The following is a 22,081-nucleotide window of genomic DNA, read 5'->3' as shown; positions in this document are numbered from 1 at the left end:
GTTAGACCTATCACTTGAGGGACGCCTGGGTGGCTCAGTGGGTTAAGCCTCTGCCTTCCACTCAGGTCATGATCTCAATGTCCTGGGATCGAGCCCTGCATCGGGCTTTCTGCTCAGTGGGGAGCCTGCTTCCCTCTCTCTGCCTGCCTGCCTCTCTGCCTACTTGTGATCTCTCTGTCAAATAAATAAATAAAATATTTAAAAAGAAAAAAATAATAAAAAAATAAAAAAGACCTATCACTTGTGCTCAATCAGCTTGGAACTAATCAGAGAGGAAAAGTCAATGTCCTCTTCTCATGAACAGTCACCTCTATGACCTCATGCTCTTTGCTAAGACAACTGGTCCACTCAGGCTAGGTCCTCTCCTTTCACAGGTAGATGTGTAGTAGAAACAAGAACTCTGAATAGTGATTTAAAGGAATGAGACCATCTTCCTGGCTCCTCTGTCTTAACCCCTGGACCACTGAAGGCAAGTGCCTTCACTTTTTCCAGAACTTTGACATTTCCAGCTGCACAAGGAAAATGAGCTCCTATGAAGCTCAAAAAGACAGAGGGCCTGGCAACATTTCGCAAAGTGGTGATGCAAACGTGATTTCTATTTCCAAGCCACACCACACACCTCCCCATCCTTCACTTTCACTTCCAGAAGCAGCACACTCCCCAGACCGGCTTGGCTGGCAGGCCTCCAGGGCAGGGACAGCTATATTTTCATTCGCCCTGCCCACTGACTTGATGGATTCTTTTTCTCCTCCTCCAGGGACTTTCCTAACTTCCTTCTGTAAACGAAGGAAGGAGCACATGAGCACACTGTATATAAATACGCTTGGGAAAGCTTTCTTCTTCTTCTTCTTTTTTTTTTCCTAAACCAAACTTGGTTTCTGTTGTAGGCGGTGCATTCCCTAGTGGGGCGGGGCCCAGTGTGTTGTGGAGGGGGAGGGGAGAGGCCAGGGGGAGGAGTAGGCAGTGATTAATGCACCCACTGTGAGAGCTTGCCTCCTATTTAATGGAGGGTCTCTCTGCCCAGGGGGAGTCAGAGCCGTCTCTGGACAGAGCCGTCTCTGGACCAGCAGGAGGATGGCAGAGAATCTGGGGCTGGGCTTCGGGGAAACGGCCAGTGTGGAAATGCTGCCCGACGAGGGCAGCTGCACACCCAAAGCCAGAGCCAGGCTGGCAGCCAGGAGCAGCGCACACTGGGCCCTCACCTGCTGCCTGGTGTCGCTCCCCATCCTGGCAGGACTTACCACCTACCTACTCGTGGGCCAGCTCCGGGCCCAAGGAGATGCCTGTGTGTTCCAGGTAAGCACTGACCCAGGGTTCCATGGACCCACTACAGACACCTAGCAGGCACGACAGCTCTAGACAGTCGCCCTTGACCTACCTCACTCCCTGCTTACCCATGCAAAGGAAGCAGACTGTGAGGGCTGGAGAGGTCCCATTTGGTTTTTATCCTCAGTAATTCCAGGGGATGAATTGTGCCCCCTTTATATTTATATGGGAACACTCTCCAATAATATATTTTTAGATAATTATAATCATCTTGAACTGATAATCTGGGAACATTCTTTTTCTTTAAAAAAAAAAAAAAAAAAAAAAAACTCCTTAAATTGCATAACTGACATGTGTCATCAAAGAAAGTTAGAAAACACAGAAAAGGAAAAGAAGATAATTATCATTAGCCACAACAGCAGAGAAGTGACCACCACTGACACTTTGGGGTATATGAGTCTATATTTTTTAATAAGATGAAATTATTTTGAAACTCCAAACTTGTTATCATTTTATTTGTGGTTAGTAAATTCAAAGCAGCATGATAATATAGATGGTTGTGTTACAGTCCTATATATGCATGTGCTATAATTTATTTAATAAACACCCTTTCTTGGATTTAGAAATATTCTCTTTCAGTGTTCAAGAAAGACCCTCTTGCCTGGTTATCTATCTTCATATCTTGCTGGGGGCTTGGGGTAGAGGAGTTTAGTCAAAAATGAATATAAGGACAAGTCATAAGAGACTCGTAACCTCAGGAAACAAACTGAGGGTTGCTGGAGGGGAGGAGGGTATGTGCTATGGTGAGTGCTGTGAAGTGTGTAAACCTGGCAATTCACAGACCAGTACCCCTGAAACAAATAATACATTATATGTTAATTAAAAAATGAATATAATCTCTAGAGAGAATAATGGTGCCAAGTGGGGGGATATAGGTATCAAGGGAAACCTATAGGAACTTCAAAAATCTTAAAGACTGAAGACAGTGCCATTCAAATAACACACACACACACACACACACACACACCCCTGCATGGTCTGTGATAACAGATTTCATGTGAGTCCAAAGTATTAAATTCCAGAGGAGAAAACAGACTTTCCAATTGGTCTACCAGGAAACCTGTCTCCTAAGCAATGCTGGCTGTCTTCAGAGCAGAAACACCAGGAGAGAGCAAGCAAGCCGCAAGCCGTGGCTGATGTGTAATTCTCCACACCCCCTCAGGGTCAGCAAACAGACCTTGATTCTGGCGGCAGTGACCATGGCCACATGCCATCATTCAGAAAACAGAACTAGTCAGACAGCCCAGAAATGCCATTCATGTTAGAGAAGAAATTCAAGGCATGGCAAGTCGGGCTGTGACCTCTAGGCCACCATGGACCTGATTTCTACCAAGTCCAACCACAGTGTCTAGTTGGTGTTCTGGGACTCTGCGCTTTAGCCAGAAAGAGACTGTTGTTCTTGAACAAAGCATTGAGTGGCCTCGACTAACCTGAACTTTCCTGGATTCTAGAGGGAAACAGTGCCTCTGCCTAAAATGTGGTGTTGAAATCCCCCATTTCGGCCGATGCCATAAAAAAAACTCCTTTCTTGATCTATAAGACCATCAGGCTCTGGAAGCACCTGGAAACCATCACCACCACTTCGTAGGGGGATGCCATGGTCTAAAGGAGCCAGTGATTTGTCCTGTCAGAAAGAGAGTAGGAGATTAAGGCTGTCACCAGACAGGAAGCCCCACAAGGAAAGCCATAAGTGCCTGTTCTCTCATAGCTACTCAAGAAATACAAAGGCTAATAGTGCATTCTGTGACCCTTCAATTGATCTCTCTGGGGAGCGGAAACGCAGAGGTTAGTGTGGTGGCTCGGCCAGACTGGAGAACTTCTCAGTCATCAGAAAAGAAGAAAGGGAAATAGGGGTGAGGCGGGGTCGTGTGGAGCAATCGAGAGTCCTGAAAAGAAACACCTGGCCCACTCAAACAAGAGAGTTTAAAGAAGAATGTGTAAAGAGTTTGAAAAAAGTTAAAGAAGAGTCTGCTTGCTGAGATGTAGGCAGATAAAAGGAAACCGAAGAGCTGAAAGCATCCTGGGGTTAGCAATGGTGGGAAGCCAGTCATTGCCTCTTAGCCTGAAGGGCCAGATGGAGGGAGCAGTTTTAGGGGAACCCAAGGAGAAGGAAAACATAGGAGAGGGCTAGCCTGCCTGCCAAACAGCAGGGAGGAAGCAGGAGGAAGGATGGGAGAACTGGCCATGCTCTGTTCCCTGCCTCTCATCCCCCTGGCCAGACTGGAAGTCAAGCTCAAAAACCAAGAGGCAAGCTGTGCCCAGAAACCAGACTCAGGAGACATAGGGCAGGGCCGAGAAGGTCAAAGAGAGGTTCCCGTGGGCAAACAGAGAATAACCAGCTCAGAAAAGATGGAAGATAGGATTCAGGAAGGGAAGCTAAGTCACCAAGGACAGCGTGAGTGGGCATAACTAAGGTATCGTGGCTTGTAGACATTGAATTTGAATCCCAGCTCAGCCACCTCGGGCTGGGTAAAAATAGCCATGTGGTTTCAATTCTTTGAACCTGTTTCCTTTTCTACTGAAAGAGGATGCTAACGTTAACTCCCTGGCAGTGCTAAGACAAGTGCAGGAGCAGCTTGTCGGACAGGAACATGGGGAGAGTTACACAGCCGGCTCCTAAGGCATACTCTTCATGGTTACACCAGGCGTCAGGCAACTACTACCAAAAAGCAACAGTGACTGGTGTAGGAATGTTCCAGGTTTTTATCAGCACCAACCAAAACAGTTAAAAGAACTGTCCAAAATATATCAGTTTTAACCTGGGCACTTCCTCCAGGGGTTGTGTAAGGAAATACTCGATGCGACAAAATCCTTACCCAGGTAAGCTTGCAGAGCAGAGATCAAAATCAGATTTGAAAAGGTTTGGGAGAACTACCTTTACGGGAAGTGTCCGTAAATATGGCATCAATTAAATACAGCCAATTAAATATCTCCATGCAGTGAAAACTGTGGCCGATATTGTTTCTAAAAAAAAAAAAAAATGATGCATCTCTGTAGGTAAGGATGGAGAATTTCTCAAAAATATGTTATTAAGTGGGGAAGGGAAAGGTACATAACAGTATATAGAATTGGAGATATTCCTTTTATATATATGTATGCATACCTACATATATATACCTATAATATTTCACATTTATGAATATGTTTTTAAATGCATAGACTATCTCAGGAAAAGACAAGAGATTGGTTGCTTTGCCAGCATCTAGTTTGGGGACCTGGGTGACAGGTAAAAGAGAGAGACATTTTTAAACTTAGCCTCCTTTGTACAAAATGTGTATGTTACATCTACCAAAAAAAAAAAAAAAAAAAAAAAAAAAAAAGCAGAGAGAGAGAAAGAGATAGTAAAATGTTTTAGGATCATTGGACTCCTGGGGAATGTCAGGTAAAGTCATGTGTTGGAAAAATCAGTTTGAAACCTGGCCTAGCCACTTCTTAGTCATGTTACATAACCTCCCTGCTCCTCAGGTTCCTTATGTATGAAAAGGAATACTTAGAAATGAAGTATTTAAAGTGTCTGGCAGAAGGTAGGAAATTAGTAAATGGTAGCAATTATCATTATTATGATTGAGGAACTTCCCTGCTCATGGACATGACATCGTACTCCACAACTTCTCCACCTGCTCTGGAATCTGCCATCACTGGACCAGAGAGCAGGTTTGAGCACGGGAGGGCCTTTCTTGGTCTCTGGTATTTACCAGCTATCTCCCTCCCTCCTTCTCCACCTTGGTCTTGTATCAACAACCTACACTCCAATCCATTCTTTACCCAGCTGCGTTGGACCATGGCCTGAGCCTTCTTTGGGCCCTTAGTGGCTTCCCTTGCTCTCAGGCTGGGTGTGTGGGCCCCATGCTGGCTTACAGGTGCCTGGAGACCAGGCTGCATCTTCCCCACGCACTGCCCTGGCTCACACAGGGTCTGTAGTCCAGGCATGACATAATGCACAGAGCAGGCCCCCAGTACTGTGCAGCACCTTGGTGGGGAGGGGGGTCATGAGACACAACTTCCTTGGACTGCACCTCCGTCTCTGTCCTTCCCTTGCAGTGCTGCTTCTGGAATCCCCACATGCTCACCCCAGATTCTCCTTGCTTCCCTGCAATCTCCCTTCCACCTCTTCCTGAAAATCCCTGCAAGGCTCCTAGTTCTTGATCCCTGCTCACCTCTCCCCTGCGCACCTGCCCCTGAGTCCCCTACCCCCACCCCAGTCTCCATCCAGAACAACAGGACCCCATAGGGATGCCAGCTGAGGCTACAGAGGGATGAAGGCTGACCTTATAATAATAACTTATTAGACACCAGACACCGGTCTAAGCATCTTCGTACCTAAGGTTTTTGGAAGACTAAATGAGATCGTGCCCATAAGCCCTTTGCCTGGTATCTGGCATATATGCCTGTGTGAAACATTTGCTGTTATCACAAAACACATCATCTGGGTTAGTCCTTGAAATCACACAATGAGGAAAGTGCCACTATTATCTCCATTTTAGAGGTAATGAGCTGCAGCTTAGAAAGCCAAGCCATGGGCCTAAAGTCACACTGAGTGTGACAATGGGATTCAAATAGTCCTCCAAAGCCCACTGTGCTGGTCTGCCTGTGGTGTTAACCCAGCAAATCCTTCACTTCTTGGGGTAGTCAGGAGCATCTAAGAAGGATTTCCTAAAAAGTGCCTGCCACATAGTAAGTGCTCAAGAAATGAGAGTCTCTTTCCTCCCCTGGGGTCACCTTGCTGTCCCTGGCACACAGAAGGCACTCACTAAGTGTTAGCTGGGTGGCAAAAGAGAGAGAGGAAGGGATACACAAGGTACCTGACCTCCTTAAGCCATCTGTTCCCCATTGGTCAAAGGGAGAGGTGAACCCACTTTCTTCCTAGCCCCGTGCTAAGCATTCTGCAAGATGATGTCGGCAAGCTTTTGCCATGAAGTAGATGTTCAACAGACACGATTTCCCTGCTTACTCCATCTTGGGTGTGAACCTTTTTGTCTCACTCAGGCTGTTTCCTCTTTGGAAATGGGGACAGTTCTGACAATCCCTTTCCAGGATTGTCTAGAGAAAACAAACAGATGGCTGAGATAAAAGTGCTTTGGAAATTGCAACACCCAGAGCCCTCGGTGGCTTTGCCCTGGCTCTAGCCTCTGCAGGTCCTGACACACCAGGCAGAGGAGCCCGCTCACCCTGAAGGTCAGGCTGGAGGTAAAGGGCAGGAAGACTGGAACTAGTGAAGGGGTGTGAGGGCAGGGTGAGCCCACCATGGGCATGAATCCCAACATCTGTTACATCTCTGAGCTGATGACTCTGGGATCCATTCATTCACCTGTTAAAATAAACACACACATGAGACTCCCAGGTGACTCAGGCAGTTAAGCATCTAACTCTTGATTTCAGCTCAGGTCATGATCTTAGGGCCATGAGATCAAGCCCTGCCTCAGGCTCCATGCTCGATGTGGAACTTGCTTAAGATTCTCTCTCTCCCCCTCTCCCTCTGCCCCTCTTCTCCTCTCTTCCTCTCTAAGAAACATATAAATAAATAAGCACAACATTACTCCATGCCCAGCACTGGGGGCTCTTAGGTCCTCACCAGACAGACCACATGTAAGAGACAGACCACCTGTAAGAGGTCTTCTCCTAGCCTGGTCTCCTTAATGAGGCCCAGCCACTGACTGCAGTAACAAGGGTGGAATTTGAGATGGATGGAGGGCACATTCCATTCCCTCAAGCCCTTTGCACTGGAAGGAGCAGACAGAAGCCAGCCATAGATGGAGGAAGCCTCTTCTGATGGGAGAAGGATGAAGCCATCCAGAGCTCCTATTGGATCCAAACCTGCCACCGGTCATAGAGAGACCCAAGGATGGCTTCTGTATACCACCAAAGTGGTGAAACCAAAGGGAACTTATGCAGAACCAACAACATGCAACACAATGTTGACTGAGCCCAAAGAAAGATGGAAAGTGAATTGGATATCCACTGTCTGTGTGGGCTTCCTCAGGCATCAGGATGCTCCCGGCAGGGAAGAATGATGCCTGCCTTCAGTGATGAGGAGACTGAGTCTCACTGAGGCTAGGTGACAAAGTCAGATTGCTAGGAAACCCTAACGCTGAGATTCCCACAATTGCTCACCTGCCAACACCACCCAGAGAGGTTCTTAGTGCTGCACCCCTCTGAATGTTGGGTGTGAAGCCCTGTCCAGTGCACTGGGGAGGGTAATGAATCGAAAAGGTCCTGGAATAAAACATTTCCAGATTGGATTTATACTTGCACAAGTACAAACAGAGAAAAGTGAAAGGCAAAACCGAGGAGGCAATGAATGGTCTGTGTATTTCTCCTAGAAGTGCTGGGAGGGTGTTATGGGTCATAAAACATTGATGTTTTTGCAATTGCGGCATTTATGACACAAAGAAATGGATCTCTCTTCCTGTTTACAAATATACTAGATGGTGGGTATGGGACATGGGTGAAAGGCCAAATGGGTTGTTAGTTAAAATACACTCAAGGGATTTGTTTCCGGGGAAATGCCAATAAGAGGATCTCAAAGATCATCTTGCTTCAGGCTCCATGGTCCATGGTGTGTACTCAGCTGAAGTTTATGGGGCTCCTGATACAACACCGAGGTCTGCCCTTGGTCTGAAGTTTCAGATCCCAGACCCTCCATTTACTCTTTGACCTTTGGCTTACAAAGCCTCTAAAAAGGTGATGCCCTCCTTTGAGAGTAATTGGAGTGGTAGACATAAACCCCGGTATAAGACCTGGCACTCGGGGAGCATGAGACTGGATAGCAGTCTCCCCTCCTCCATCTTTTCCTTCTCCGGTGGAATTATTAGAGTAATTCCAAAAATGTGTCAGAGGTTGCCAATCAGCATACCCCCCCCCCAAAAAAAAAGTGAGAAGAAAAAAAAGAAAGAAACTCAAATAAGAGTGAAAAATCCCCTGACCTATAGAAACTAAGGGGTAGAAAGCACCGGCTTGCTTCGCTTGCGCTGGTAGCCACAGGCACCCCGCTGTTCTACTAATATAAATCCACATGGGCAAACACGTTTGCCTTTTCTGACTCTGACTCCTGGCCAAAGCTTGCAACCTTCCAGAAACATCTCTGGAGCCATGACCAACCAAAGCCTGATGAAAAACTTGGAGGCGCCAGTAACTAAAAGATTATGGCCATATTAAGTTTTAATTTTTTTAAATTTAAACAAGAACTCAACACTTGGCATGTATTCTAATATTAAAAGGTCTCTCCTTTTTTTTTTTTTTTTTTTTTTTTGTTTTGATTGCCAAACTCAGGAAAAAGTCACTGAGGTCAAACCCACTTCCACCTTCTGGCTCTCTTTTCTACCTGTCTTTCTGACACCTAAACATCAGCATATTTTGCTGGTTGGATAATCTGGCAGAAGTGCCAGGCACTGTCTGAGGCACCAGAAATCTGTTGGTGAGCAAGAGACAAACCACGTCATTGCCCACAGGCAGCTTGGATTGTACTAGAAAGTGAAAAGCTTTGTTGCCAACAAGAGAGGGCATTGACCCAGCTCAAATGTAGAAGCCTTCCCCCAAATAAGCTACTAACTATTTCTTCGTCTCAGATCTCCTCTTCATTCGTTCTTGCTTCCCATCACAAAAATCTTCCTCCCACGAAGAGGTATTATTAAGAGAAGCAGCAGGGGAAGGTTGTCGATGTTCTTGGAAAGAGAGTCCCAGCTGCTGTTCTTGGGGACTCTTGGACTGTTGAGGTCTTTAGCACCTGCTGTTGGGCACTATCACAGGCTCCAGAAGAATAGCAGACTCTAGGCAACTAAAATGTGTACACATCCAACTACACATGAAGATAACTGTGTGCCCAAGTTACAGAAATCCAGCAAAGAGGGAAATGTGTTCACGTCGCAGATACATGCTCAGAGATAGGGAGACTCAGAGCCGAAGGGAATGCTCCCGTCTCTTAGCTGAGTGTCTGCTTAGACAAAAATAAGCAGATGTTCAAGAAGATTTCTCAGCAGAATACTAAATGAAGCCGAAGGCCGGCTGGGACAGTACCATTTCAGACACGAGAGGATTCAGCCATGCTTTCCCCAATTCTTCCCCTTCAGTTTTCAGCCTCGCCAAAGACCACTTTTTGTTTTGTTTTGTTCTGTTTTGTTTTTATCAGCTCTGATAACAGCAAATAAGGAAACAGTCTACAGAATAAGCTCATTTCTAGGCTGCTTCTGCACCCCACCCCATCCCCAAAGCCCATTGAAGTTATTGATGCAGGACAAGTAGTCACATCAATTGGGTTTAGGTTTTCCAATGCAACTGTATTCACAACACTATGCTGAATGTATATATGGGTTCACATGGCAGCAGAAATCCTTGTAGTTTCCCAGCTGCTTCCATGCTTTGTTGGGCCTTCATACTCTTGCACAAGTTATTAGCCTTGTCTGGAAGGGTCATTACATTTTATCGCCTGGCTAATACCTGTGGGACCTGTAAGACTCACTTCAGAGGTAATTTCCCCTGATTCCCCCACTTCTGGGCTGGGTTCCTGTTTTCTGAGCTCTGTGTTTCCCCTGCTGTCACGGTGCATGGAGCTGCCGATACTCGTCCATCTACCTCACTGGAGGGGGAGCTGATCCGGAAGTGAGAGGACGCAGTGGCTTAGAGCCATGGAGTCTAGAGTGGACTGGCCTGGGTTCAAATCCTATTTCTCCACTTTCCAGCTGTGGGACACTGGGCAAGTTACTTAACCTGACTGGGCTCCCTTTCCAATATAAGAGTATGAATAGCAGCTACCTTAAGAGTCGTCACAAAGCTGAAGGAGATGATGCATGCGAAAAGCGTAGCAGAGCATGGCGCCCCTCCTGGTTCAACAGATAGTAGCTACACTTCCTGCATCTTCCAAGTCCTTCGAATCATTCTGGGGTTCTCATGGCTGCAGCACAGAGTACCCAGAGAGGAAGAGATAGTGGGTAACAAGAATGGGGTGGTCAGCTGGGACCTTGAATGCCAAGATAGGTATTTGGGCCTCTGTCTAGAAGGCCATGGTGAGCCATTGAAGGTTTATGGACAGAATTGTGTCCCCATAGAGTGATGCTTTAGAAAAAGCACTCTGAGAGCAGGCGAGGAGATTTCAAGACAAGGAGAACCAGATGCTAAAGGACCAGTGAAGAGACTGATGGGAAAAATCTAGGAGAAGAGTGTGCTGAAGCCTATGAGAGCGGGAGAGGGGGAGGGAGGCATGAATGAGAAAAACTGCAAAATAGAAATGAAGTTTGGGTTTGTGGGAGAAGAAAGAAGCAAGTTTCAAGCCTGGAAACTGAAGGCAAGCAGTTGCCCAGCCATTCACAGAATTAGGATGGAGGCGATGGAAAGATAATGGGGTTTGTTGTTCAAAGACAAGATCTCTGCCCTCAAGAAGCCTTCCAGTGGAGGTTAGGTAGCATGGCTTGGGACTAAAAAGAGCCTGGCTATCTGGGCTCTAATGAGATCACTGCAACCGCTCATGGTCCTGCTCATTGTCCTGCTAAGCAATGACATAGCTACACCCACATGACCACACGGACATGTGTAGAGAAGGCCATGCACACAGCATCACCCCAGAAGACACATGTAGACATACAAAACACATCAGCTTCTCCCTCCCCCACTGCTGGAGCTGTCTGCTGTCATACCCACATGGACACACAATTTCTTATTCACAAGTACGATCTCACACGCACACACAGGCTCTAAGATATAGAACTGGTCACACGAGGATCCCTGTCTGTGGGAACTATGTAGTTACAAGGACCCAATCAGAACCTTCTGAGTTGAATCAATATCATATCAGAAAAGGTTTTCTTGGAAATGGTAAAATGTAAGGTGGTGATTTTATCCCTAAGCAAAGGACTTAGCTTTGCTTAGCTTTCCTCCTGAGCTTTTGTGTTCAAACACAGTAATTCCTTCATTTCTTATGTGTTCTTTGCCCTGACTCATCCATCTGATTGGATCCTTATCTCAAACCCAGGGGTTATCTGAGGCTAGGGATGTTATTTTTCCCATTTTTCAAATGAGGGCACCAGAGCTCAGAGAGGAAACGTGTCTTGCTCAAGATCATATTGTTGATAAATGGTGATGGCAGGACTCAAATTCTGGTCTGTCTGTCTCCAAAGCAATTACTCTTCCACACCTGTGTGGTATCTGAAATGCTTCACAAGCTAGGATTGCAAAAATGGACATGTCTCCATGTAACGCACAGAGACAAGGGGCTGGTGGGAAGGAGAACAGAGCCCTTATTTCTTTTTCTGTATCACTTTTTTAAAAAAATAGTTCTAATTTTAAATCATGATGGAAAAAAAGAAAATAAAGCAAGTGCCGTCATTTGTTCAAATAATAGAAGCAGTGACAGATGTCAGAGCATCCTAGAAGAGAACAGGGAAGACTCTTAGGACAGAAATTCACAGTTGAGCTTCCAAGACAAGTGTAGAAGAGAGAAGGTCATTGGGGTGCTGAAGGAGGAAAGGGAAGTGCTTGGGTGCAAGATTCCCCTCCAATGAATATTCTCATTGCCATGTCTGTCATCTCAGAGTGCCCCAGTTGGGTAGCAGCAGCATCTTAATCATGCCCTTGTTATGTGCAGCTGTGGGGTTGAGTGACAAAAGGACCACAGGTAGGCTGAATAATATCTTTCTTTTCCAACAGACTTCAAAAGGACTAGAATTTGGATCTTCACATCAGCGAGCTTGTAAGTGTGCTCATATTTGTTGCCTTTTCTTGTGGGGAACAGAACATTTAGTAGTTTGGGTATGTGGGAGGTTCAGAGGGATGAAAATCCAGAAGATAAGTAAGTTTGCTTCCCAGTCACTAAAAAGACAAAATGGCACTGTGGCCAAGTGCTTTGTCTATGGAGGTGATGGCCTTTGGGCAAATAATGTCACCTATCTCTATCTCAGGCTATTCACCTATAAATTGATTATAATGGTACTTACCTTCTCAGGATTGACTCAGTTAATTCCTATAAAAGTATTAGAACAATGCCTAATCCTACCTGCTCCCTACCCCATTTCTTAAATCATCCAGATGCTTCAGTGGACACGGCTAAAGGGACCCTGAATAAGGCCAAAGGCCAGTTTGCCCCCCTCCCCTGAAGCAGCAGCAGGGAGGAAAGAGCAATGTGAGTTCATTGAGCATAGACCATGGGATGAGAGCGCTCTCCATTCATGATAGCAATGGATGTGCCCATCTTTGAGATGAGAAAACAGAGTCTTGGGAAGGTTGGAAACTTGCCCTAAGTTATGGGCCAAGATTCATTTGTGTCCAAGACTCTTCCTCCTGAGGCTTCTCTGTCCCTAAAAAAAAAAAAGGACAACAATCCACGATGGACCAAGCTGAAGGGGAGGAATGTTTCTCTCCAGTTGCAGGCACCACACAAGTCCAAAAATACCATCTTTTCTCCAGCCACCGTGGCTCACACAAAGCCTATCTCTTCTTCCCCTACAGATGCATCTACCGGAGCTGGTGGAGATAAGCCAAGGGCACATCTGACAGGTATTTCTCCCTGGTGTGTTTTCCAGGAGATCATGTATGGGCCATGGACCCAAGATTTCTTTCAGCGGGTTTGCCAAAACTCATTCTAGTAGCTCCAAACCGGAAACTACACACCTTGGTAACTGACTTCTTCTCTCAGTTGAGGGTTTTTTGATGTCTTCCTCCCTTAAGGGGTCCAAAGGCCCATGTCTCTTGGGCATTCTCTTTCAGATTCTATCAGTCCTCTCCCTTTCTCTCTTTCTCTCTTTCACACACACGCCCTCAGTCATTCAGAATTTGCAATGGTGATTTGCATAATTCTGAATCTGGTCAAAGATGAAAGACCCCTTGAGTTGTTAAATGTATTGAGTCCCTCTGTACCCCATTCAAGGTGAAGTGATTAGACATTTGCATTCAGAGAGACATTTGTGAAGAATTTTTGTTGATGTGAGAGATTAAAAGCAGCCTCAGAATATAACCAGCTGGCCAGTTTCTCAAGCCTAGTGTTGACATTTCTGGCATCTGATGCCTGAAATTGCATATGCATCTAAGACTCCAGAGAGAAGAGTGAGACTGTGCACACATATGTGTTAAATACCCGTTAAAAAACCATGGAGTTAAAAGCGAGCATACTCTCCTGACCTCTAGGAAAATTTGCGGCCCACAGGGGAATATCCTTGAGACCCAAGGCATGTGACTTACATATGACCAAGAGGAAAATGTTTGTGGTGAGTCCTGAGTGAGAACTAGGACCAGACAGACACCAAGTCACCAGTCACTTATCACTTGCCTTTAAGAATGGGAGAGATTGAACAAGCCGGGCAGGAAAATCCTAATAACAGAGTGTGAGGTATCACCCCTCTTCCTACTGAATGGGGGACCTGGGGAAGGGAATCTAGGCTCTACTGAGCTCCTCGTGTGTACCAGGCACTGTATGAGGCATTTTACAACCATGATCTTAATTAACAGGCATATGAGCCCAGCAAGCCAAGTCACTTGTCCCAAGTCACATACATGACTCGGAAGAGCTGAGATTCGAGTCTGACTCTTAGACCTGCTCTGTTTCCATTACAACCCACTTCCCATCCTGTCTCCCACTTGCTGCCACGTTGACACAGAACGAATCACATACCAGTTCAATAAAACTCACCTTATCTAGAGATTAATTTTTTTTGTTGTTTGCTCATCCCAGAGGATTTTTTTTTTTAAATCTACTGCACCACCCACAAAGGGGTGGAGATGATCAAGGGTGATTAATAAAAATGCCTTTCACAGATTTTGCAAAGAAGTGACAGAGTTCTCCCGAGCCCACTGAGTGTAGGGGCCAGAAAGACCACGTGCCTTCTGAACGTGTGTCACTGTACAAAACAAGCCAGGGTCTAGTCAGCATCAGCAAAGATGCTTTAGAAAAATCCAGGAACCGGGTTTCTAGGGAGCCACTGGGTGTGAAAGTTGCTAAATAGTTCCTTCAAGATAACCTATCCCAAACGGTGGCTGATAGCACATATCGGGGATCGCTATGGACTTCTGAAGCAGTCGTAGAAAATTAAAATATCTTTTTATTTTCCTAAAATGTATTAGTTTTACTGAATGTTATCTTATTGGAAATCAATGGCTTGGTTCTAGTCATTATTTTACTATCCATATACTTCATCAAAGCACTCATTTATATGTCCAAGTATATAATGTATCTTTGTAAGCAATGTAAACATTAAGAACATGTAAAAATATATGCAGTGAAATAGGCTTATTTTTTAGTCTGTCAAAATGAGAGATGCTGGTTTAGTTGGGGAAAGTAAATATGTGTTGAGTACTTGCCATAGCCAGCCTCATGATAAAAATGTCCACATCTCTTCTATTCACTTGATTTTCCAAATGAGACTAGGAAAGGGCTTTATCTCCGGCTCACAGACAGGAAATCGAGACTCAGAGAGAAGGGACCTCCATCACTGATTAAAAACATTGCACACCATAGAGCTGAAGTGGCCCCAAGCCCTGGTCCCTTACACTCCACAAGCCAATTACATCAGCTTGTATTTTGGTATCAGAGAAAGATTTCCAAAATATTCTGGATCTCTGGTTTCAATATCTGTCCTGCATGTTGATTTTTTGTTAATCACCACCTGAATTTCAATAACTTTGGACAGTATCATTGCAGGGGAGCTACAGGTTACACCTGATTCCCTAAAATGCCCTCTCTTTGCAGTAAGGTATGTCTAAAACAAAAGGCTAATGAAAGGGAATGCAGTTTAGAGGGTATTCCTAATAGTTGGGAATTTTATACACACCGTCCCTTTTCATCCTTTCCATGGGTATTTTTATATCTTTAAAAAAAAAAAAAGAGGAAAGATATGTCAAATGAAAAACAAATCCTGACCTAGTAAGGAGAGAGCTTTTGCAACAGGATTAGTGCACAGTGCAAGAGAGGAGGAGGAAGATGAGTGGTAATAGGGAGAATGCGCTGGCCAGGTTGTCTGTGAGTGTCTGAAGGTCAAGCTAAAAGGGGTTTTCTTTTACAGAAAAGAGTGAACAAAGCTAGAAAGAACAAGGAAAGAAGTGGGATAAAGGTTGGCCTCTTAGCGTCAGAAAATGCTTTACCCAGAGGCCAGCCTATTCTCAGGAGAGGGTAGGCCAAACTTCGGGGGCCTGGAGACAGGAGAGAAGCTGAACCAAAGTCTGGTTGACAAGCATTATGTTCCCGTGGATCACTGAGGACAGTACCGTTCAGCTAATCATTTATGAGGCAGAGAATGGCGATTTGGAGATTCTGGTGTCCGGTCTTGCCAGAGGTACCCAGGGAGGGGAAAGGGGACCCATCGGTTTCATTTAAGTCATTTGGAGAAGAGGTTTATCGCAGTGGGCTGTTTTCTGAAACACCAAAGAGTAAGATTTCTTAACCTCCAGTACTTCCCAGGATCCCAGAGTTCAGGTAAAATTCTAAACTATCAGGAAAGAAAACTCGGACTCAGAGAAGCAAAGTCATTTATCCCTAAGATGCTACTCTCTGAACAAAAATACGTGTCTGCTTATATCTCCTCCACTCATTGCTCCTCAAGAAGCTCGTTAGCTGTTGGTTTCATTCAATCACTTTACTCTGAAAACAATAGGAGACTCTTTTTGGCAAAGTCCACAGGTTCTGACACGAGCAAATTTAACCTCTCTCTTGCCTTTGCAGTTGTCAGACAAAGTCCCACGCAGTCCTCGAAAAATCAGTTTCCGGCTCTGCACTGGGAACATGAACTCGGCTTGGCCTTTACCAAGAACCGGATGAACTATACAAATAAATTCCTGGTGATCCCAGAGTCGGGAGACTACTTTGTTTACTCCCAGGTCACATTCCGGGGGACCAAATCTGAGTGTGGTGAAATCCGCCAAGGGAGCCGACCGAACAAGCCAGACTCCATCATCGTAGTCATTACCAAGGTAACAGACAGCTACCCAGAACCGACCCAGCTCCTAATGGGGACCAAGTCAGTGTGCGAAGTAGGCAGCAACTGGTTCCAACCCATCTACCTAGGGGCCATGTTCTCCTTGCAGGAAGGGGACAAGCTGATGGTGAACGTCAGTGACATCTCTTTGGTGGATTACACAAAAGAAGATAAAACTTTCTTTGGAGCCTTCTTGCTGTAGGGGTGAGGCAAGCATCCTCGTGTGAAGGTCCTCTGCCTCCTTGTTCTTAATTTTCCTTCACTCATATGCAATTATAACAAGGTTTTGTTTTTGTTTTTGTTTTTTTTTGTTTTGGAGCATTCCACAGAAACAGTGGCTTAGCTATGAAATTAGAAGCCTGAAATTTCATATTGTATATGCCTTACTGATGAGAATCTTAACCAGAAAACAATAGAACAGAGCTGACATATGACTGTGGTTGCTTGGAAAAGGGGTGAGTTTCTAAACACTGAGACATGACCACCAAATGAAAGGAGGTCTACTCGGAACATTTCCACCCCATTCGTACCATACACTGGCCACCAGTGGGCCCAATTATTGTGGGATTTGATCATGAAATATTTGCTTCAGTTCAGGAGCCCTTGATGAACATCCAAAGCCGTAGAAAATGGTATAAACCCTAGGGCCAAATCCTTCAATAGTTTCTCCAAACACATACTTTAAATCCTTGTCTTAAAAAAAAAAAAAAAAAAAAAAAAAAAAAAAAAAAAAAAGAAGAGAGCTGGTATTTATCATGAACATTCAAAAAGAAGGAAAGAAGGAAGGAAGGAAAAAAATTATTTTCATGCCATCTATGGCAAATGAGAAAAGCAACCCCTCCTTTTATTATGTACACAGGCATGAAAATAAACAAGTGTGAGTTCCACGTGCATATCAAATATACAACAATAGCATTTACTCAACACAGCTTTCTTGAGCACTACCTTAACCCAGAAGATACTATGAGGACTAAGACAGACTATTCAAAACTTAAATGAATTCCACTCCGTGGTTCCTGATTAAATATCACTCAACGTCCCCCAAGTCCTAAAACAATATCTCATCTGACACTAGTATGTAAGATTTCTGAAGCTCTCCGGACTGTGTAAGATATCCAGCTGATTAGGTCATTCAAGAAACTCTAGCCAACTAGACCGGCTCTGCAACAAACCAGATCGATGCCCAGAGACAGAAGACTCATTCTCTGGTAGGTGGGTGCGGGGTACAGTCAATCACCAGATCTAGAGAAGTTAACTTAGATCGGCTTCGAGGTGTGACTCACAATTTTATTAGGGTATTTTTCTCTTAAAATCTTCAAGGGATTTCAATATGGGCTGAGCTAATCAGACCAGCCAAGGCTTCTCCCCTGGAGGAAAGGCAGGACATTAAGAAGGTCCTTCCTGCCTGTCGGTGACTTCTCTAATCTGTATGATTTTCCTGCACGGATATGCCAAGGGTAGGAGGGGCATCTCGGCTCTTCACCTCAGTTGACTCGTCTACAAAGTAGGAATCCACCAATTTGTTCCTAGGATCAAATGAGCTCATGGGCGAGGAAACACGTTCGCTCTGAGCATTCCGTGCAGTCAAAGAGCATGTTGGTATGACATGGGCCATGACCTATTGTCAACACTGCCCATTGCAGGAGACATTCACGAATGGGTCTAAAAGCCAACTGAGCACCCAGATCAATCTAACGCTTGTTGCCAGGAGACTACAGAGGCATGAAGGTGTGTGATGGGGCTTCTGAGTGGGATGATTGATGTTGCAGTACTTGATCGATATTTGTTGAGTTATATAAAATAAAAATTGATTTCTGGCTTCTCAGTGAGATTAGGGCTCTCGAGCCTTCTCAGCGCAGAGAGCCCAGGGCTCTGCAGGAGCAGAAAGAAGGGTGTGGTGACCTCCACCTGATTCAGAAGAGTCTCCATAAAGGAAGTGAAGCCTGAACCCGTCCTGAAAGAGGGTGGGCGGACAACAGATGGCCTCGGGGAAAGGGCATCTGAGACGGAGGAATTACCCTTTACTTAAAGCAGAAAGGAAAGGTTTCTCAGTAACTATAAAACCAGCTTGATAAGACAATGCTCCTTCAACCTACTCCTAGAACAATGTTTGCTGGCAGATCGGGATAATTTTTATCAACGACTCCAGGGTGCCTCCAGGATCAGAACTCCCGTCCCATGGAGAACATAAAATGGTCTGTGTCTCAAACGTGGGGTGCAGGACAGGATGTGCATGGAAGAGTCCAGAGTGACCCGCTCACCTTCTTCTCCACTACAAAGAACTCTGGTAACCAAGGGTCTTCAGACCCACCCACTGCACCTATGAAGATCTGGAGGATTTGGAAGTTCATCCAAGAAACAGAAGTTTCCTGCTATCCTAAAAGACTCGACCACTTGCGGAAACTGTCACTTGTTTATTTTGGTCCCGTCATAAGCTGGTTTATTGAAAGGTGTGTTGTGCTGAAGTGATCCCAGCTAAATTTGTTAAATCCTTGTATCTTGTACCATTCAGAAAGTGCCAGCCAAACGTTTCCAGTAGGACTTGAGTCAAAACTTCTGTTTGCTAGGCATTCTCTCTGTGGCCAAAGTTAGTGCACTAGTTTTTAAAAATGAGACAAGAGAATGCTTGAGAACATTCTGGTCTCCTAAGAGGAGTAAATGAGATGCAGTCAAAGACAAGGCAAGGGAAGAAGGAGCAGCTTATGCGCCTTAGAAAATAGTTAATTTGGGGGGAAAATGCTCTGCTGGTCCAATGTGTCTCAAAAGGCTGAATTCCAATCAATTCCACATTTACTGACTGCCTACTCGCTCTGGGGACACAGAGAGAAATTATTTTAGTCTCAGATGGGTTCATTCTAACCACTCAGCCCCTCAATGGTCTGCAGACCTTTTCATTTATATGGGTAGTATTAGCTAAATAATTAGCCAACTTTAGGCATGTGGGTATTTTCTCATTCAGAAAATGAGTGCCATCTGATGAAGGATGATCATTAACAAAATGATTTGTGTTTATGCTAAGTGGTTTTTCAAATAGCTGCTCGTAGAGTTTTCCATTAATAAAAGGGAATACGATAGAGTGTTCCCTAGAGTAGAATCCATCATTTAAGCCATATGTGCAGATAGGTTATCATCTCCTGCACTTGAGTTTGGCCCTTGACACCCTTGAAAATATGAGAACCTGCAGATGAGCCAAGAAAAGATGAGAACCTGAGAGGTGTTCTGAAAAGCCCGTATGCCTTCAGAAAATGCAGGACCCATGATCAAAATGCAGGGGGTACTCACATTTTGACCCTAGTCCAGTTTCGGTCTATTTGGCAGAACTTCATGGCTTCGGCTATGAAAACTCCTAAACTGTTTTGACTTGGGTACAGTAGGACTTTCACATCCTGAAAATGTCTGGTTCCGTTCAACAACAGGGCAGACCGGGTCCCTTGGCTCCAGTTCAGCCTAAGCTACGTCACCCCAGAGGAAGTTCCACCTCCGCACTCGTCAGTAACCCCTCTGGATTATAAAAGTTTGGCTAGCTTACTGTGCACGAGGCACGGCCCTTGCCAACATTCTCTTGCAAGGTATTTTCCCCAGTCCTTCCCCAGTCATGTTCCTGTGATTGCGACACTGAGGCTTAATTCTTCAGGAGAGGATTGTGCATTATACTCTGCACCTTTGCAAAACACAGGCAGCAGTCTCTTGTCTCAAGCTGTCTTGCTGTCCTAGGGCTCAGAGTCCTGAAAGTGTTTTGCTGTGTGCAGCGGAAATTTTTTTCCGTGGGCACCTCTCTCCTGGATATTCAATGCGATTGCATCATCGTGACAGCTGGGCCTGGGGAGAAGTCAGCAGACGGCTAACCCCTGAATCCTTCTGCTCTGATGGTGAAGGAGAGGGTGATCAGAGCCGTCACACCTGTGTCCTGCCCCGCACTGACCACCATAGTAAGAGCTTCCCAAGCTCTGAGACAAATTTGGCCCCCATCCCTTCCATCACCCCATTTTAAGAAGAGAACGCCAGCCCAGGTGGAAGTTACTTGTTCCGGGCCACACAGTGAGTTCGTGGCAGATCTGGGGCTGAGATACCATCTTCGAGAATCTTAGTCCTGGGCTCATCCAGTTACCCTCTGCTCTTAGCAAATAGTGTTTATTTTAATAACTAGAGGAGAAAAAAAATAATTGGAGGAGAGATTGGAGGAAGATGTGAGAAGTATTATCAAATACCTATGGGGGATATGGAAGCGGGACTGCTTCCAGGTCCCTTAGAGAAAGCACTGGGGCTAAGGAGTGGCAGTTTACAAGGTCATCATTTCTGGCCTAATACCCAGAGAAGCTTTTTACCCCCAAAATAGAATGTCCCCAAATAGTGATTTCTCAGCCCTTGGATATATTCAAGCAAAGGGCTTATCTCAAAGGTTCTGGAGAAGCCATTCCTTCACTGAGGTGGCAGGAAGAGATAGCACAAAAGGAGGTCTGAGGTCTTTTCCAAATCTATGATTATGAGGCCATTTGTATTTTTTTTTTTATTTTTACCATGAGCATTTTTAAATTGACTTCTGTGTGTTCTATTGGATCATAAAGGCCAGCCTTGTCAAGAGTCTGGTGGCTCTCAGCCTGCAAGTGGCTGCCATTTCCTGCTTGTTCCAAGAGTATCCAACACAGAATGACTGTTTGATCTTGACCAATAGAGAATGTCATGGAAGTTTACAACCAATATGATCTGCAGAGTTTATCTACTCCAAGTTACATCATTTTAATGATGAAGAAACCTGGGCTTCGGAAGATGTGAGATAAACAGTCCAATGTCAGCCAGTAGCTAGTAGCAGTGCTCAGACTAGAACTCATAGCTCCTAACACACAGCCCAGCAGTCTTTTCATTTCATCCATGAATCCATTTTGTTTTGTGTTTTGAACATTTGTCACATGACAGCACTTAGTCGATCCTGGGGAGCAAGACAAGAAGGCACATGACAGGCAAGACCCACTTTCTTTTGCAAACATTCAGGAGGAGGGAGAAACATGATGTTGAACAAATAAGGTAGCTGAACTTACTCAGATGACTTTGTTCATAAAGTCAGTAAAATATGTAACTGCCCCTGCTTTTGTTCCAGGGGTATACAGATTGAACAAATGTAGGTATTTATGTGGTTTTACTGATAAACCCCAAGCGCTTTCATTGATTCTATGTTTTATGTTAAAACGTCACGATCCCAAGGTAAAGTGCATATTGTATGAGTTGGATACTGGTAACTGGTAATCATCTTATGTCTTCGGGCACTACTGTGTGAAATCTAATCACTGTGAAAGAAATGTATGTGTTAATGTATTTAACAGATGTAACTTAATAAATCGGCATTGAAAGCTGCAGAAACTTAATAATTAGGTCGATTCTTTTGTGAATCTATTCATTTCATTTTCTTTCCAGATGAAGATCTAAGGATAAGATCTTGGAATTTTTTTTTTTAATGCATCTAATTCTCCATGTACTTGAATGCAAAATGGCCACTGATTTTTCACGTTATAATAAATCTTACAAAAATTGTGAAGTCCCACAGATCATGCCACTTTGGTCAAACAGTGTGGGGGGAGAGAAGGAGGGAACCCACTGAGCTTCTGTGAATTAGAAGAGTCTGTGGATAAGTGGCATATCCAACAACCCTAAGAGAAGGAGAAAGAGAAGCCAGAGGGCGTTGTGTTAGTGCTCGCAGAGCTTGAATTTGAATGCAGGACTCTGACGCAATACCCCACCGCCTCTTACAAAAACAGCAATCGGCAAGAATCCCAAAAGGGTTTGACTCAGCTATCTCTTTCCCTTTTCCAGAGCAGTCACTGGAGTCCTCATGGATGCCCAGTCAATATTACACTGGGACCATATTAAATTGT

The 22,081-nt window shown here is 44.8% G+C and overlaps 1 protein-coding gene across 1 annotated transcript; it reads left to right on the top strand.

Annotated features, from left to right (window-relative positions):
• The first annotated feature begins 816 nt into the window (after positions 1 to 816).
• Positions 817 to 21,565, top strand: TNFSF15 (TNF superfamily member 15). Its single transcript, XM_004774057.3, has 4 exons — positions 817 to 1,296; positions 11,962 to 12,004; positions 12,760 to 12,807; positions 15,962 to 21,565. Exons 1-4 carry the CDS (start codon positions 1,075 to 1,077, stop codon positions 16,414 to 16,416), a joined length of 768 nt encoding a protein of 255 aa, XP_004774114.1. The 5' UTR covers positions 817 to 1,074; the 3' UTR covers positions 16,417 to 21,565.
• Positions 21,566 to 22,081: the final 516 nt, after the last annotated feature.

This window comes from Mustela putorius, unplaced genomic scaffold (assembly GCF_011764305.1).
Source record: "Mustela putorius furo isolate JIRA1106 unplaced genomic scaffold, ASM1176430v1.1 tig00537301_pilon_pilon_pilon, whole genome shotgun sequence".
Classification (NCBI taxonomy): domain Eukaryota; kingdom Metazoa; phylum Chordata; class Mammalia; order Carnivora; family Mustelidae; genus Mustela; species Mustela putorius.
This window is presented reverse-complemented; position numbering and strand designations above follow the sequence as displayed.

Coding starts and splice junctions, on each gene's coding strand:
- TNFSF15 (XM_004774057.3), top strand. CDS start 1,075: ATGGCAGAGAATCTGGGGCTGGGCTTCGGGGAAACGGCCAGTGTGGAA. Junction 12,005..12,759: donor ATCTTCACATCAGCGAGCTT/GTAAGTGTGCTC, acceptor CTTCCCCTACAG/ATGCATCTACCGGAGCTGGT. Junction 12,808..15,961: donor GCCAAGGGCACATCTGACAG/GTATTTCTCCCT, acceptor TTGCCTTTGCAG/TTGTCAGACAAAGTCCCACG.